The 17,908-nt window shown below is 43.1% G+C and overlaps 1 protein-coding gene and 1 long non-coding RNA gene across 2 annotated transcripts in view; both read right to left on the minus strand.

Annotated features, from left to right (window-relative positions):
• Positions 1 to 17,908, minus strand: part of LOC138911222 (uncharacterized) — a 188,744-nt gene that overhangs the window by 161,249 nt on the left and 9,587 nt on the right. The window lies entirely within an intron of this gene.
• LOC6628306 (uncharacterized) lies at positions 6,884 to 7,826 on the minus strand. The gene has a single exon (XM_002052824.4). It carries the CDS (start codon positions 7,695 to 7,697, stop codon positions 7,269 to 7,271), a length of 429 nt encoding a protein of 142 aa, XP_002052860.2. The 5' UTR covers positions 7,698 to 7,826; the 3' UTR covers positions 6,884 to 7,268.

Raw genomic sequence — 17,908 nt, forward strand, 5'->3', positions numbered from 1 at the left:
CAGCAATAAAAATGACGTTCCAGATTATTGCGCACAGACAGCAACAGCAGCAGCAACAACAACAGCAACAGCAACAGCAGCAACTAGCACGCAGCCAGCTAAAGGACAAGCCGCGTGTTGGGGCAACGGCTCGGGCTGTTGGGGGCGTGGCGGGGCACAGTCATGGACATGAGCGACGACACATGAACGTGTTCTGAAGCTGATGATGCTTACGCGCTTTTCAAGTTCCACACATAGTTGCTGTCATTATTAAAGACATTTTCAACTACATTCTAGTAGGTACTTAATTTCGCTACAAGCAGAAGAAAGAAAAAAAAACGACAACAGCAGGAACCAAGAGGGTGCAAGAGGAATGCCACACCACACGCAGAACAACAGCAACAGCAACAATTGCTGGTGTGACATGAAGGGTGGGCAAAGCCTGTCCGGCTGTTGTTGATTTGTTAGCTAAGGCCCCAAAATCCTTTTGGGCAACAGCAGCAGCAGCAATACGTGAATGTTGCTGGCAGCCGAAGTAAAAAAAAACGAGAGAGAAAAAAATTGATGAGTTAATTAACGCGCATCGCCAACATTCCGGGCGACTAATAACCAAGTTGTAGATGACCACAACGATGGAGCTGCAGCTGAAGATGATGATGATGAGGACGACTCAGCAATTGCCATATTTATGAGCAACAGCCGCAGCAGCAGAAGCAGCAGCAACAACGCTGTCGAACTGGCACTTCAAAATGTCAGTTGTTTATCATCATCAGCAGCAGCAACGCAACAGCAGCGGCAGCAACATGATGATGAGCACTGTTGCTGCCGCGTGTAGCTAAAAGTATCATGGCTGCAATGTGACTGCAATGCGTTCTTTAATTGAGTTTTGCGTTGCATTTTGTGCAACTGCAACTGCAACAGACTGTTTATGGGCATGTGTTGCTGGCGTACAAACAGCAACAGTCAGAGCACCAGCAGCAGCAACGTGGCATATTATCACACAACCATTAAATATGATGAAGACTGCCGAGACAAGCACACTACCCAGACCCCCTGCAAGACCCCGTGCCCCACCCCAACCCACACATGCGCACTCAGCTTGTCCATCAGTTGCTGCTGCTGCTTTTGCTGCTTTTGCTGCTGCTGTCGTCAACTTTACGCATTTATGACGCGTTTTCTCATCGCTGGCGAGAATCTAGACAAAAGGCGAACAACCGCAGGCCTTGCAGCTCCCTGGGGCCATTACGCATACTTTTGTGATTTTGGTCTCTTTGGCGCTCTTCACCATTTGGAGGCATGGCGGGGGAGGAGGAGGAGCTAGCAGCTTGCAGCTTGCACTCTAGTTGCGGCTCGAGATCATTATCAATGATCTGGTGGCCATCGGCAATGCTATTGCCATTGCCAATGGCATTCCCACTGCTCCCAGTGTCTGTCCGAGTGTCTCTCTGTCTCTCTCTTGACTGACACAATGCCTCGGCCAGAGGCAGTGGCAGGAGGCCCCGGCACAGTGGTACAAAACGCAGCGGTATCATTGACTATGGGCGCGTATTGAGCAATGCGCTGATTGATTGCTTTGTTGTAAATATTTCTTAGCTGTTGCTGCTGTTGCTGTTGTTGCTGCTGTTGTTGTTGCTGTTGCTGCCACGCTGGCAATTTATTGGCTGTTCGTGTAGGCTTCCACGGCACAGGATGATTAAAAACGCTTTTGTGTAAATTATTAGCTGCAAATTCTCAGTTCAAAGTCATTTGCTGCGCCGGTGTTGTTGCTGCTGCTGCTGCTGCTGATGTTGCTGCTGTTGTTGTCGCTCATAATTCTCGCCTTGAGGTTTGCCACAGGTTTCCTTTCAGCGTCGTCGTCGTCGTGGTCTCATCATCAATTGCGTTTCGGTGTGAAAATGATGTATGTTACACTGCGGTTGGTTTCGCATTGCAGCTCGAACCTGAGTCTGAACCTGAGCCTGAACCAGAGCCTGCTGCTGCTAGAGCCAACAATATTGGCGGCGGTCGCTTTGAGCGCGTAAACAAAAGCAACAGCAACAGCAACGGCCGCCTTGCCACTCCCCTGGCTTAGTGCAACATCTAAATTTACTTAATATTTCCATTTGCTTGGTTGATAGAATTTATGCCTGAGCGCGGATTGGATAACAAGCCGAACAGCAGCAGAAACAGCAGCAGCAACCATGACAATGACAGCATCTGCAGGCAGCATTGCCAATATTTATTGACATTTACCTTTGGCCGGAGCAACGAGAGCAACGACAAAAAAAATGCCCTCAGGATGCGGCAGCGACAGCAAACGACAAGCCAGGGCCACAGCAGCAGCAGCAACAGTTGCTGCCGGGCTGGCGGGGCGCCTGTTTAACTGTCAGTTATCATTCACTCAAATGACAAAAATTGCCAGGCGAATGCGCGCTGAAACTGAACTGCAAAAGGAATGCGATTCGTTGCTTTTGCTGCTGTCTGTTGCTGATGCAGATGCAAATGTTGCTGCTGAGTTACGAGCAGCGCTTGCGCTTAGAATGAGCGACAGACAACAAAGCGACATTTGAGACCAAGCACACAGGATGTGAGCTCTGGGTCTATAACATAACTCAGCGCGCACAATTAAAAACAACTTCAACAGCAACAGCAACAGCAGCAACTGTTGCAACTGCAACTGCAACAGCAACAACTGTTGCTCACTCTTGCCACAAGTTGTGCTCTCTCTCTCTCTCGCACATTTTCTCACACGCAGCGCAAATTTGAAATGAAATATTTTCGATGCTGCTGTCAACGCGAGTTCTGTTGACAACACATTAGCAACTGTTGCTGGCAACGGCAGCAGCAGCAAAAGCTACATGTTGTTGCCACTGGACAGCGGACGTTGCGCATGCGCCGCACGATTTGCAATTTGCAGCTAATTGAACGCGTGCACTGCCGCAGTTTGTACCTGAGATTTCTCTCTCTCCCTCTCCTTCACTCTCTGTGTGTGTCTGTCTCACGCTTCCCCCGCCCCGACAAATGGGAAAAAGACACATAGAAAAAACAAATGCGACTTGAAACTGGACTTGAAATTGGTTTTGAATTCAATGAATTTCGACAGCGACTCAGCGGCCAACTCCAGAATTGCCAGCAACACAACCTGACCAACAACCAGTTTACAATTGATGTTGTTGCTGTTGTTGCTGTTGCTGCTGCTGGTGACAACGACAACAGCCCAAACAGTGGGAGGCTATGTGTGAATTAGAGCGTTCGAGCCAAAGAACTAAATGGGCAACAGCTATCGACAATCATCATAATAAGATATCGTATGATATAATCTATTATCATATAACAATAACTTTATACATATAGATTTTTGTCCTGCTGTTTTGTTGTACTGTACTCCCCATTATTAATGTAAATGGTTAGACTGAAATTGTCTCTAATATTATATTGTTTTCATAATATTTAAATAGCGTTGGCTATTAATATAATACTTCATCCGTAAATGAGTCGGACATTACGAATCCTGTTGCTCGTTGTGCAGGAAAATAAGAGAACTTATCTGCCTAACGCTACCAAATTTTGTAGAGGCAGACTTGACAATTCTATTCTACCATAGTTTAAGAACCAAAGTTAAAAAATTCGCTAGGTCTCCTTTTTGTAGGCAACCTCATTTTAACAGATATCGTAGTATAATTATAATTCTCAAATAGTTTAAACGCACGCCTACTTGTCTTGAAGCTCGTAGTCGAATTATATGAAAGAAAAGCTACTAAAATATGTTGTTTTTCATAAATAGAATAGAAAACGTTGTTTAACTTCTCTCGAGAAATAAAAGAAGATTAAGGGGGAAAGAGAGTTAAAGAGATATAACAAAGAATTAGAAGCCCTAATACAGGTAATATTGAAATAATGATATCATAAACGGTGAAATTAAATTTAGGTAATAGAAATTCACTTTATGTTTCTCAAGACGATAAACAAATCGAGGGGGAGAGCGAAAATTATAAGTCTCGCTCTTGGTTAATCCCTCTCTCTCTCTCTCTCTCTCTCTCTCTCCTTATTTTGTTTTTTTCTCTTTTCCTATTCATCCGATGTTGCTTCTGTTTTCAGTTTGTGTTTTGATTTCTGTTTTGCCTCGTATTCCCAGCGCAGTGTCCATTTCAAGGTGCATGCAACATGTTGCACTTGAGTGGGAGGGGAGCCGCTTATTATTATTGTTGTTGCTGCTGTTGCTGCCGCAGTTGCTGCTGCTGCTGCTAGCTGTGGCCAAAAAACAATCTGCAATATGTTTATGCATTTCTTGCGGTCGCTTTGGCGGCATTGGCTGACTTTGGCTACGACAATGGCGCTTTTGCCCGGCCACTGGAATGTGGGTCCATTAAATTGTGAGCCTAATACACGATTTGCTGGCTGCATTTGTTATTGTTGCTGTTGTAGTTGTTGTTGTTGTTGTAGCTACTGCTCTTGCTGCTACTGCTGCCGTTTTGTTTGTTGTCGCGCTGCATTAGCAATTTAATTGATTTGTAGGCAACAATTTGTCTGGCACCACAAGTCTTCGTATCTCAGCAGCCAGCAATCTGGCTCGTTGGCCTCCATTCGCCTGGCAGCAGGTTTTCAGTTTGTGTGTCATAAAATTTATAAATGCATAACATAGAACACATCAAGATCGCCCAGATCTGAGAAACACCCCCGACTTCATATCGCATGCTAAATCAAAAGACTTGCGACACAAACTTGGCAACATGGCGGCACAACACGTAGCACAGCACACAAAAACAAGAGAAGAGCAAAATGAAGAAAGAAGCTAAACGAGTGCCGAATATCAATTACCCTGACAGAAAGACATGTGTGAGATAGAGAGCGAAAGAAAGAGAGAAAGAGGGACAGAAAGAGAGAGAGAGAGGGTGAGAAAGAGACCGAGAGGGAGAGGGATATATTTTTATCTATAGACACGCAGTCTATCACAAATTTAATTATTTAAATATATATATATATGCATATATATATTTAGTTAGCCTAATCAAAAGATATTAAATATATAAAAATATATATTATGAATATGACTATATGCTGACAAGTTTGTGTCGCACTTTAAGAGACAAAATCGAAATACCCCAATGTTAAGGCATAACAAGAAAAGAAGAGTCGCATGCAGAAAGAGATGGCAACAGGTGGCAAGAACAAGAGCAGCCCTTTGGGTTTGGCTTGTTTGTTTTCCACATCGTTGGCTGCTCGTTGTTGTTGCTGCTGCTGTTGTTGCTGTTGTTGCTGCTGTTGCCCTGTTGGTTATTAGCAGCATTCAGCAGCTACACCCATTTAATTAGAGGCCTCTGCTGCTGCTGCTGCTTCACACAGCTGTCGCCCAGCAACAACAGCAACAACAACAACGTTGGCAACTGCTGCGTCACTTAGCAGCCGGAACCGGCGGCCATTTTCAATAATGTTTGCATCATCCTGGCACAAACGAGTGTCTGCAAGCTTCCCCTTTGGGCCGCAGTTTACCTTGGGCTTAAGCAAAGTCTACGATGGCCATCAGAGCCAAAAACAAAAATCTAAAACTAACTTCTGGTTAATGGTTCGAGCAAAAAACCGAACCGATTTGTGATCGGAGCAAGTAAACCAAAAAAAAAAACACAAAAAAAATTGTTTCAAATAAAAGCTTTTAAAAGCGAATAAATTGCCAAGCGTTAACCCATGTTTAAGCCAAAACTTAGATTCACAGATGTGAAAAGCTCGACTCACGAAACGAAATTTAAGGCATGAAGTTCTTTTGAACCGAACAACTAACCAATTTTTTTGGTCATTTGCAGCCCTGGTTCGAGCCAATGCCTGCTCTTTGGATTAAGTTTGATTCAAGTTCGTTTTGCAAAATGATTCAAAAGAACCAATTGTATTGTTTTCTCAAAAGTTGGTTTGGTTCACGTTCAGATTTGAGTTTTTATAGAAAAGTTTGCGGCTTAAGTTTTATTTTATAGTATAGAGAAAAATTGGAGTGGCAAATGCGAATACAGTATCGCTTTTTCTTTTTCGGTTTCTCGTCTAAGTTTCTATCTAACTCTGCCTCTACCCTGAGCTTCCAAAGCATTAACAGCAGCTTTTTCAGCTGTTGGCCACTGTTAGCTGCTCCCACTGCATGATTTATGCAGCGGGCAGTTATAGAAAGGTCGCTTCTTGTTTCTAGTTTGCGACACCTGCGGCCCAGGCCAGGCCAGGCCAGGCTTCACAAACAGGTCGCTCTTGGAGCTCTTGTTACCAGACACCTCACGGATAACTTAATTAGGTTTTTCAGTCGAAAAGCGGCGCGAAAGGCGGCTAATGCGTTGCCACGCCCCTCTCCTGATGACCCAGTCAGCGAGAGAAAGAGAGGAGGTCAGAGAAAGGGAGAGGGCGAGAGAGAGGAAGACGGCGAGAGAGAGTGAGGGATCAGCTTCTATATTAATGGGCGTCCCGCATAAATTTACACTGTTATATATATTTTTTGGGTTGCCCTGATGAAATCCCAGCTCAACTTCAACTCTCTGCGTCTCACTCTCGCGATCTCTTTCTCTGGCTTTGTAGCCTTAATTAGAGGCTTTCTTTGTGTTGTTTACAAATTGCCCACCATTTGTCTTGGTCAGTTTAATGTGCGTCTTCCCAACTTCATTAGCCTGGCCAAAAAAAGTTCTGGGAATGCGGCAAAGCAGCTCCTCTGGCCAGATTTACAGTTGGACACGCAACGCCCACGCCCCGACTGCAAAAGGCGCCTTCTGTGGTTCAATTGTGCTACAAAGTACAACATTTTCAGCTAGTTTTTGGACTACTGTATACAGTGATGTCTCTATTAACGAACAGCGTTCATAAACGAACCGCTTTGCAAGCTAAATAAATCCCAAAGAGCATTTTGTCTTTGTGACTTGAAATTTGGAACATATGCTTGCGCCAGAAAGTGTGCAAAATATTTAATTTATAATTAATTTATATAATTTATTATTTAGCTTATCCTAGAACGCACACAAAAATGTGGAAAACTTTCCTCAAAAATTGTACTTGGAATTTGAATGGCAGCTGTTGTTAGAAACAGTCGACAATTTGCAAAATTTGTAACTGAAATATAAAAAATTTCAGAAATACATTTTGAGATGACATAAAAAAAAATAAAACAAAAAATATGTCAAATTATGATTACAAACATTAAATTTTGACTTCACGTGTAAATTAATTGTTAAGAGGTTTTACTGTAACGTCATTCTGATTGGTTGTCCGACCTGGTGATCTTTCACTGTGTGTATATGTAGAATCTTAAACCTAGACTTAAGCCAAGTTTTACGGCGGGTTTCCTGTAGTCACGCCTCCGCGCCACTCTGCTGTGCGGCTGCAGCTGCGGCGCGAAGACGTTTCAGCTCCTGCTGATGCTGCAGCGTTACCTCTAGAAATTTCAAGTACTCAACATCCACTTGATCCACTTCGTCATTGAACGCATTCCATTCCAAGTGCTCCTCCCGCTGCAACTCTTGCTCTTCGTATGCCTCGTCCTCCTCCTCCTCTCCCTCGCTGAAGCTCTCGTCTGCCGCTGGCTCCATTCGTCCACGACAGACGCTGTGCACCTGCGCCTGATGCCACTGCAGCAGTGTCTTGTACGTGCTCCTCCAGATCTCGGCGGGCAGCCTAGGCGCGCCCACAGCAGCTGCGGCTGCTGCAGCCGCCTTTTGTTTGTGTCGCTGATGTTTGCGTTTGCGCTGCTTGCGTCGCTTCCTCTGCCTGCCCATTTCCATAGCTTTTCCTCTTCCTTTTACTTTGATATGTTATTTATTATGTGCTACGCATTATTTTGTTTATTATTTTGTCGTTTTGCGATGCATTTGTTGTCTATCGAAATTTAATGTTTATCGTCGCCATGTTGCCAGATGTTTGACAGACAACAGCTGTGCGTGACAGCGTTGCCGTCTCGGCGGCGCAAGTTAAAACTAACGCAAAATGACACACAGATGGCGTCAGCGATGCCCTTTTTACATTAAACGGCCGTTGAATTTTTTCTCTCTATACAGTGTTCCCTCGCGAACAATAACAATAACTTTTACACTGCCTGTTGGGATTATACCCTCCGAAGTTTCTATATTTTTTAAATGTTTTAAAAAAATAAGAGAATAGAATTTTCGGAAAAATAGGATGATCAGGAAATTCATCTGAAACCTGGGATCACCTCATCAATTATATGTCCCGTTATGGGAATTTTAATAAAATCCTGTCGATGGTATAAGTGTTTTCAACTATTAACAATCGAAATCAAGGAGCGGAGGCGCTAAAAAAAGTTTTACAGCACTACTTTTCAAATGTTATTAACCATGAACAATCGAAATTAACGAGTGGAGCCCCTTTCGAACGTTTTGCAACTCTAATTTATAGCCCCCTAATCAAATCTATGCACATAATACACACAAATGTTATCAGCAATCGAAATCAACGAGTGGAGCCCCTTTCGAACCTTTTTCAACACTATTCTACAGGTTATATCGGCAGGTTGACCATTTTGACGAACCCCTTTGCCAGCTGAGCAGCTTGCTCGGCCGACTGACTTCAATTTGGAAGCCGAAGGCCCGCGCTGAAAGGCAAAGATTGTTGTGTTGTTCTTTTAAATTCAAATCCTCAGCCCTCGGCCGTGTTCTGTGACTGGCCTGCGCTGGGCTCGAAGGAGTTGCGACTGCGTTCGTAGTTTTGGCCTGGGATTAGGGCGGATCAATTTGCTTGTGGTGCGAATGCAAATTGGCCAGCGGTATGATTTAAATGAGGCTCAGCACAAGCGTTCAAACAAAAGGCGGAAGCGGCCGATTGAGTGCATCCTGCTGTGTGCACTCGGCCGGCCGGAACAACAAATGTCCTTTTTTTTGCTCATGCGACCGTCGTTCTGGATGAGCTTTGCCTCGCCGGGCGCAGGTCGACCGCACGGCAACATGCTATAAAGGAAAATTAGGTTTACACCTACTTTTCCAATATGCTCATAAAACAATTTAGAGATTTACAAGGGATCAACTTAGATATGGTCCAGCATAGAGATTCTCTTTCCCTCTCTCTCTCTCCCTCTTGCTGCCTGCCTTCTGCTCTATATTTCTGTGAGTTTGAGGGTGTGGGTGTGTGTGTGTTTGTGTGTGGCAAGGCGCGTGGACGCGGCCATAAAAAGCAATCCTCAATCCTCCTCAACTACTCACACGAGCTACTCAGAGCCTTGGCACTCCACACATGTTTACTTTGGCAGCTTGTGGGCGGTGTGGGGCGAGCTTTTTCATTTTCGATGAAGTAATATGCGCTGATAATATGAGAAAAATATCCTGCGGCCAGGATTTGCACGCACTTATTCCCTTTTAATGGACTCCGCCTGATATTTTGGGCCAATTTTTTCTGCGCATATTTTTTGCATATTTTTGTCGCATATATTTGCCAGCTCCGGCGGATAATGCCCCACTTTTTTCATTCGTTTTTTTTTCGTCAGCGATTGCCAACACTGATGCCCCTGCTCGGGCGCTTTTAAGGCTTTACACTAGCATTCTGAGCTTGGAAAATTGGGCTATACTCAACACACATATTGATCTTGTTGTACAACAGTCAGTGCAAAAGGCAATGCAAGTGTAGTTATTGTGCGTTTGCCAACACTGCTCTCCCGTAAAGGGCACCAGACTTTGTATAGGAATGCGGCCAAATAGGCATTTTCGGTAGATTGAGCTTCACAAAGCTCAACAACTGAGTCGATTTATCAACTAATGAACTAGTCTATATATTTTTCTGACTATTCCAACACTCATGTTCCGCGTCAAGTGCATTTTTGGCTCTACAAATTCGAACTCTCGCTGGTACAAGGACGTCTACGTATTTTATCTACGGTAAAGCTCCGAGACATATTCATTGATAGTCATTGATAGGGCGCCTTTCCAGCACTAGAATCTAGAAATAGCGCTGCTAAGTGGAAACCCTCATATCTTTTTCTCTAGTACCCAATACATAACACCCCACTTTATTTGCCATGCATTAACCAACACTAAAGTCCTTGCTCGGGCACTTGCCACGCTCTACATGCAACTGGTTTCGGGCGTGGCAAAATGACAATTTGCCTTTACAAAGGGGTTTGCAAATTGATCTAGTCCGCGGCCGAGCAGCAGGTACAAGCTGGTGGGATTATAATTCTTGAGCATGGGATGAGCCGCAGCTTGGCCCAGACTAGCCAAAAGATAGGCAAAAAGAAAAAGGGTAGAGTGGCAGAGTTGGGCTAGGGGTAGGCAAGTTAGTAACTCTCATTACTTTAAATGGATTTCAATTAAGTTGCAAATTGATCTCAAAACAATTGAGTCCCGTCGAGGCGTTTGAGTGCACTCAGTTTGTGCTTTAACCACGCGTCCTAAGCCAAACCGAGCGGCAATCCGAGCAGCGCGTAGGACACAACAGACAATGGGACAAAGGGCTGCTGCTGTTTTTGCTGCTGCTGCTGATCCACTTGGTGGTTGTAGGCGGGCAACTGTTTTGCTCTTTTCATTCAGCTTGGCTGTAAGCGATACGCGACCAGAAGCAGCTGCCAATTGCTGGGGCCGGGCAAAACCCCAACCCCAAACTCGAACCGAATGACTGGCAGTTTTCCCAGCCACGGCAGCCAAGTGCCGTTTGTCTCTGGCGTTGACAGGATAACGAGATTTTCAAGTGGCCGCGCCGCTGCACCACTTCACACCACGCACCACACACCCTTTCTTCATTCCGTTCTTGATTTGCCTGCAGAAGCTGAAGTGTTCCAGGCACATCTGCGGTTCGGGCCTTGGTCCAGCTCCAATCTAACGGAGGCTCAACTAATCTGCGACGGTGCTTAAGGATTTTTCTCGCAATTAGTTGCAGGAAATTGGCAAAAATAAAAAGAAAAGGCAGCGCAGCGCACAAAAAACGCAACTGAAGCGATTTTCCAAGGACTTAGCAGGATCGCCAGCATCGGCAGCAACAACAATGGCAACAGCAATCAAATGCGCATCAGCAAACAGCACAAAGTGCCAGAAGAAGCCGCCGTGTGAAGAGAGAGAGCCGAGCAGCATTGCTCCCTACCCCTACCCCTGCCCCCTCTCCATAGCCTATGTGTTGCGGCTGGAACAGGGCTTATCCCGGCTGAGCCTTGTTGCGATTTGAACGGTCAATTGAAAAGCGACCAGAAAAACGATCTCGCATTCATAATGGGAAAACGACAAAAACAAAACAACAGAAGAAGAAGAAGAAGAAAATGCATCAACTACAGCCGAGCAACTGGCCCAGAACAGCAGCTCGGTAGCTGCCATTGTTTTGCCATTGTTTTTTATGGCCGACGCGGCAAATAGAGGCAACAAAACAAAAACACGGCATAACAACACGAAACGAGAGAAAGGGAGAGACTAAGAAAGAGAGAGAGAGAGAGAGGGCAGAGAGAGAGGGGAGAGAGAGAGGGGAGAGAGAGGGGGTGAAAAGAGAGCTAAAGTAGACTCCGACATTTGTAACAAGAAATCAAAATAACTATAAACCATATTGCTCGACTAGAAGATATCCTCTACTCAGCTGCGAGCCCCTCTCACAAATTTTCTAGCTTCCTTCTATACACACACACACACACAAGCACGCTGCAAACTGGACATTTTATGAAGCGACTGTGCTTCATCTATCCTATCACCACTTTCTGGAATATACATTCTTGAATAACTCGAGTTTTAATTGTTGAATTTTCATAAAATTCGCGAGTCATAAATATAGCATTAAAACGTGTGCAAACACCAAAGCTCTATACTAAGCCTCAAAAAATTCCTTACTTACTCGTCTTGTTGTGTGTAAATATTAAAACCTAAGCTCATGCGTCCAAAAATTCCCGAATAACTTTGATTGTTATTGTCCCATTCTTGTAACAATTCAAAATGTAGTGATTCATATTGAAAGCATCTTATAACTAACTTATTCTGGATCTGTATTTACCCGATGCTATCCTGTAATCGAATTTTATGTGTCTTTAGCTCTTACAAAATAAATTACTTTGATTTAAACTCGATATTTTTGCGCCACAATAGGATTTACATTTAGAATTTCAGTTCTGTAGCTTTCTAGTCCCCGAGATTATCGCGTACTGGAAAACATTTGCAACATGGCTCAATTGATTCATCTGTTGATGCTGAACTACAATTTATATGTTGCATAGGATCCTTTTCCTGTGACATACATATGCACAAAAACATTATACCCTTTTTGAAAGATTTCACCCATTTCCAATAGGCTCAGGGCATAAATAGAGGACCTAGACTCCGACAATTGTAAAAACAAACACACGCCGCGTGTCTTGCGAGGAGCTGCTGCATGCCCCAAACGGTGGCAACAGCGGCTCGGGCTCTGTTTTCCCTGGCATCTTTTGCAAGCCTTTTTCTCGTATGCCTGTTTGTCTATTTGTCTGTTTGTTTGTTTGTTTGCGTGTCCCAGTGTAAAAAGTGGAATACTGTTTGGCTTTGGCTGCCTTTGACAAAAGGTGCGTAGCACTCGATACACCCCAAACAATGCCCCATTCCTGTGACCGCTTGTGAGATTCTAGTCAAGAGGCAAGAGTTAAGGCAAATACCAGACCGAAAGAAAAAAAAAACTGGAACTCCGCAGAGCGGGCCACACGCAAACCGGGCTAATTAATTGAGTTGAAATAATTTCGAGTCTACTCACATTTCACTTTTCACTTTTCAGTTTTGCCACTTATGATTTATTCACAGCCTTTTTCGGCTTGCCAAAAATATGATTTTCTCAGCTCGGCTTTCCCAGTCATTGCCGTCCGCAAATATTTGCCGCCCATTTGTTTCCTTGTGCACATCCTCAAGGCACATAATTTAAATTTTTAATTACGCAGCAAATCAACAAAAATTATGACAGACCTACCGAGAACCCGTCTGTTAACTGTTCATATTTAAGCTCTTTTATAATAATATTTCTTTCAAAATAAAAGTTTATTTCGCTATAAAAGTATTCTAGAAGAACTATATCTTAAAGCATGAAGATTTGCTAGCAAAGTTAATGAAAATTTGATGTATTTTTTCTGTACAGCTAACCTTTACGAAATGGATAAAAAATAAAGAAAGAAAATTGTATACCTTAGAAAAGTATTCAAAAAAAAAAATATAATCAATCTTTTGGCTACTGAGCCGAGTTAGGTGGGAAAGTGGGAAATTTCGACCTACTTCTATATAGGATGTAGCAATTCTAAAATAAATGCTTTCATATATATATTTATATACATATGAAGTCAAGTTAATATAATAAGGAAGTAAAGCCTGTGCATAGAATCAGATTTGTCATATTTCCGGGCATTTCCAAGGAACTTGGTCAGTTGAAAAGTAAAACAGTGTGTTATGTTTGGTAATAAGGTAAAATGGAATATAAAAATTTATATCGGAATTTACATAATTAAAGGCCAGAAATATGCTCAATTCACAAAATGTTTATGCCAAACCGAGCCCAAACACACACAAACACACAAACGATATTTTGCTCTCTCTAAAGACCAAAGTGTGTTCATGTTTGCTCTGGATTGTGTTTAGGGACAAGCAGCTGCTTTTGCTGTGCAGGGCTTGTGCCCGGATCGACATTTCGGTGGGCAACCATTTTGTTTGCCCCTCACGCCCCGCTTCATTCATTCATCCAGAATGCAATCTGTCTCTCTCACAGAATAATTCTTTGTGCAATTCCAGTTTTCCGGCACGGCCGCACGTTCGGTTTTATTGCACCTTTTTGTGCCCTGCCTCTATCTCTCTCTCTCTCTTTCTCCCGCTCACTCTCTTTCTCTCTGGCTGTGTTGTTGGTATTGTCGTCCCTGTCGGGCTCATCTGATCACAACAACTCCATCAATTGTGGCAGCGACGCATGCGTAATCACAGCAATTTGCACGCTTACGCATATCGCAAGATTAAACTGATCCGGATCGCTAAACCCCTGGCTGGCTGGGTCCTGATCCCTTGATGCCAGCAACTGCGACGCATAAAACGATATTTGGATTAAACATTTAATTGACTAGACGAGTAAGAAATATAAAAAATTGAGAACCGGTGTGACTGGCAGCCAACGGGGTGGCTATCGCTGTGGCTGCTGTCGAGGATTAGGCGTTCGGCTGACGACGATTCCATTAACATATCAATGTCAGCTTCAGAGGCAGCAGACGGCTGCTTTTGGCTTCCACTCGAAATTCGCTTAAATTTTTAACAACACAAATACCCAAAGCTCACACACACAACACACCCACACCCAATTCCTCAGCTAGTCAAGCAATCATCAGTGGCAAGAAAACAACTAAAGGCGCTCAAGACGGTCGTGCTCGACTATGCAATACGCTGGACCTAAAGGCCAATTGCCTTTACAAGCAGTCCAGCTTCGTTCTAAATATACACATTATCAAAAAACACATTTACACACACGCAAACACGCTCCAAGATGCGCACTTTATGCAGCGGCTGTGCTGCCTCTGCCCTAACCACACTTTCGAGAATATGAGTTCTTCAATAACTCGGGTTCTTTTTGTCGGATCTTTATAAAATTTTGAGAGCATGAATATAGCATTAAAATGTGTGTAAATACCCTAGCCCAAGACTATGCCTATAAAAATTCCTTTTTCACATTTTTGTGGGAAACTAGAGGACCATGTCAAAAAGTTAAATATTCTGGGCATATGTATAGTATTAAAGAGCTTACATACCAAATTTGGTATCTCTAGCTCTAAAGAGCATTGAGAAATAACCAAAACAGAAGATTGTCGATAAGAATTATTATCGATTTTTCAGAAACGCATCCTACTATCGATAATTTGAAGCAAGCTTGATCTACGCGGGCAAAACATCAAGCCTCTAGCTTTTATAGTTTCTGAGATCGTCTCAGCTGTTGCTGCTGATCAAGAATATATACGCATGTCTTCTGCCTATAACATACGCTGGCAAGAAACCATCATACCCTCTTAACCAATTTCAATGGATTCAGGGTATACAGAAGAAGAAAATAAGCAAAAACTTTTCTAATTTCGCAAGCGCAGAGTTCAAGCAAACGGCAACAAATTTAGCCGGCGGCGCCATTTTTGCGCAACGAAATCAAAATCGAATTGAGAATCGAAATAAAAATCCATCATGAGCCAAGGAATCAGGCAACCAATAGCAACAACAAGCAGAAGGCAGCCGGACTACACGGAGTTGTACAAAAGTAGAAAAACCTTTTATTCCCACAGTGTTTACACAGTCCTTTGCCAATTGAACTTTTTCTCCAACTGGACGCGGTCCGTGAGGTGGGGGTGGGGGGTAGATCAAGCGGCAGGGGCAGAGTGGGGCAATCGTTTGGCAAAGACTCGCACAATACTTAGACGAGTTAATTTAATTTGTTATTTAAAATTCAATCTACGAACTAAAACAAAAAGTGCCAGAGACCCGGTTACACAGCCAAAACGAAACCAAAGTTTCAGTTTGCAAAAAAAAAAAAAGAGAAAATGCGAAAAATACGAGAAACAATCTCGTGAGGAACGTAACAGAAAAAAAAGGGAAGAATAAAATTTTGAGCTTTCGATATCTAAACACTCTAAAAGACATATGGTAAATGTTTAATATTTCCTTAGTCAACTTTCTTAAATGTCTGAACAAGAAGAAGATACAAGAAAAAGGAAGAGGACACTCTTCTAAATATATGTAAGATATATTTTATAATATTTCCACATTCCAAAAATCTACCTCTCAACGGGAAGAAGAGTTCAAGTGTATATAACTAGAGATATAAGTAAAATGTTTTTTATTTCCGTAGCCATGTTTGAACATGAAGAAGACAAGAGAAAGAGGTAGAATACACTCTTCTAGACATATGTAAAATGTATTTTATAATATTTCCATATTCGGATCATCTGCCATGTCTCAACAAGCACTACATTTTCGACCAATTGATCGTGTGTAAGCTATAATTCGTGATTTCGAGAATTTTAACAAGTTATGAGATTTTCCATTTAAAACTCCTCCGAAAGGCTTTTTCAAAAAATTGTTTAAGAATTTCTTTAATAATGGTAAAGCTAAGCATTACAATTGTAAATTATTACTCCAATTTTTTCTTTTTGTAATTTATTGTAACTTGAAAAAAGATAAAAAATTATTTCTGTCCCTACTATAATTATAAAATATACACCTTTCTCGCTTAAATATTGTTTTACTAACTTTGCCTTGCATAAACCGTTTCGGGTCAAGTATTCTGCTCGAAATTTTCTCTTCCTCGTATAATGTCAACTATCTAGCATGTTTGTTATCGTTATCTGTACTTCACAACTCGTTTCTTAAGTTACGCACGAAGAAAAAGGGACTCGGAGAATATTATTAAGCATCTCAAGTCGCAGCTTTATGATATCTACTAGATCAAACTTATAAATTTAATTAGAATGCAAAAAAAATGTATTTATAATCCTTAATTTTAACATACGAAAATGTAGCATTAATCTGAAGTTTCTTCAGGTCAACTTCGCTGAGATCTTAATTCACATAGGTAAAGAGAGAAAATGTTCAAGCTGTATCTCGCAATCAAGAATATTTCTTCAAGAGGCTCGAAGCTGTCTTTTAGAGTGCGTTGCGCATAAGCTAACATATTAAAGGTACCCTTTGCAAGGGCATTAAAATAAAAATCCAAATGCTGGACGAGAATTGGATGCTTCTCCGCACTGGCACAACTTTTGAGCTTATCGAGGCGCACTCCAACAATGAGAATGTCTCTGTGTGTGTGTGTGTGTGTGTGTGTGTGTGTGAGTGTGTGTCGCCAATTCCCGTCGGGAGTGCCTGGTTTGGTTCATGTAAGAAGTTCAGAGCAAAAACAAATAGCAGTCAGGCGGAGGGGTCGACTAACCCGACCCAGGCACAGCCCGATGCTGACTATTAACGCTCCAATGGTTGACGGGCAGAACTGGAAAGGGGAGCGAGCAGCAGCAGTTGCTGCTGGCTTGCTTAATTATTCAATAATTTCTAAAAGCATTGGCAACATTCGGAGCATAGCCTCAGCAGCAGCTCGCACATGTCGCCCATGTCGCTCAGATTTCATCCTTTCATCCTTTTACAGGGTGCAGGCAATGGCGGGGACTGTGGCGCCCACCTAATCAGTTTGTTACATACGGAACAGCAGCTCCGGCTTGGAGCTGGCGTATGCACGATGCATATAAGCTGCTTGCATGTAGTTGACACATGAGTTTTTGGGGTCCAGTTTGGCTGGCATTGCATTTATCATTAGTCAAAGCTTGGTTTTGTGCCTCGAGGAAATTTTGGATTTGCATTTGGGCATGTTTGATGTGGAAACTTTAGATTAAAATATTTTCATATGCACACACATACACACACACACACACACACAAAGGTCAAAGGTGGCCCCTTACCGGATCTACAAATTCGTAATGCTCGCCCCTTTACTACAACCAATTAATCAGTAAATGGCGCCGATTTCACGGGATTCTACCACACTCTCTATATACAAGCTAACCACATTCAACTGGCCAGTATATAGGCAGACGCAGCCGCAGCCGCAGCGGCAGATGCCACCCTTCCGGCCGCCCAGCGCTGGAGGAGCGTGCGCCCGAGCGAGGATTGAGCGCATAATGATGTTTATGTGTTGCCAAAAACATAAAAGCATTAATTTAGTCATTATCTTCTTAAGATACGGCGCAGCGCAGCGCAGTCGACAACTCGACCGAGGCGTCCTCCCTTTTACCCTCGAACCCCGACGTTGTCGCGCCCAAGCCCAATCTCAGCAGCGCGAACTCCAGCACATAATTTTCCACATTACGGCAACATTTTTATGCCAGTTTATGCAGTGAGTGCGAGCTGCTTAGCTAACATATCGCGCGCTCGCTCGCACGCATGCTGACGCGAGCCGCGGGGGCTGTCAGTGATGACTTTATCTGTATAAATAACTGTCAGGAGCGAAAAAGAAAGACAAATGAAAAAAAAAAAATAAGAACGCAGCAGCAGCAGCAGCAACG

The sequence above is a fragment of the Drosophila virilis genome, chromosome 4 (assembly GCF_030788295.1).
Source record: "Drosophila virilis strain 15010-1051.87 chromosome 4, Dvir_AGI_RSII-ME, whole genome shotgun sequence".
In the NCBI taxonomy this organism is placed as follows: Eukaryota; Metazoa; Arthropoda; class Insecta; order Diptera; family Drosophilidae; genus Drosophila; species Drosophila virilis.

What these genes read in the sequence shown, in the direction of transcription:
- LOC6628306 (XM_002052824.4), bottom strand. Translation starts at nt 7,697, where the DNA reads ATGGAAATGGGCAGGCAGAGGAAGCGACGCAAGCAGCGCAAACGCAAA.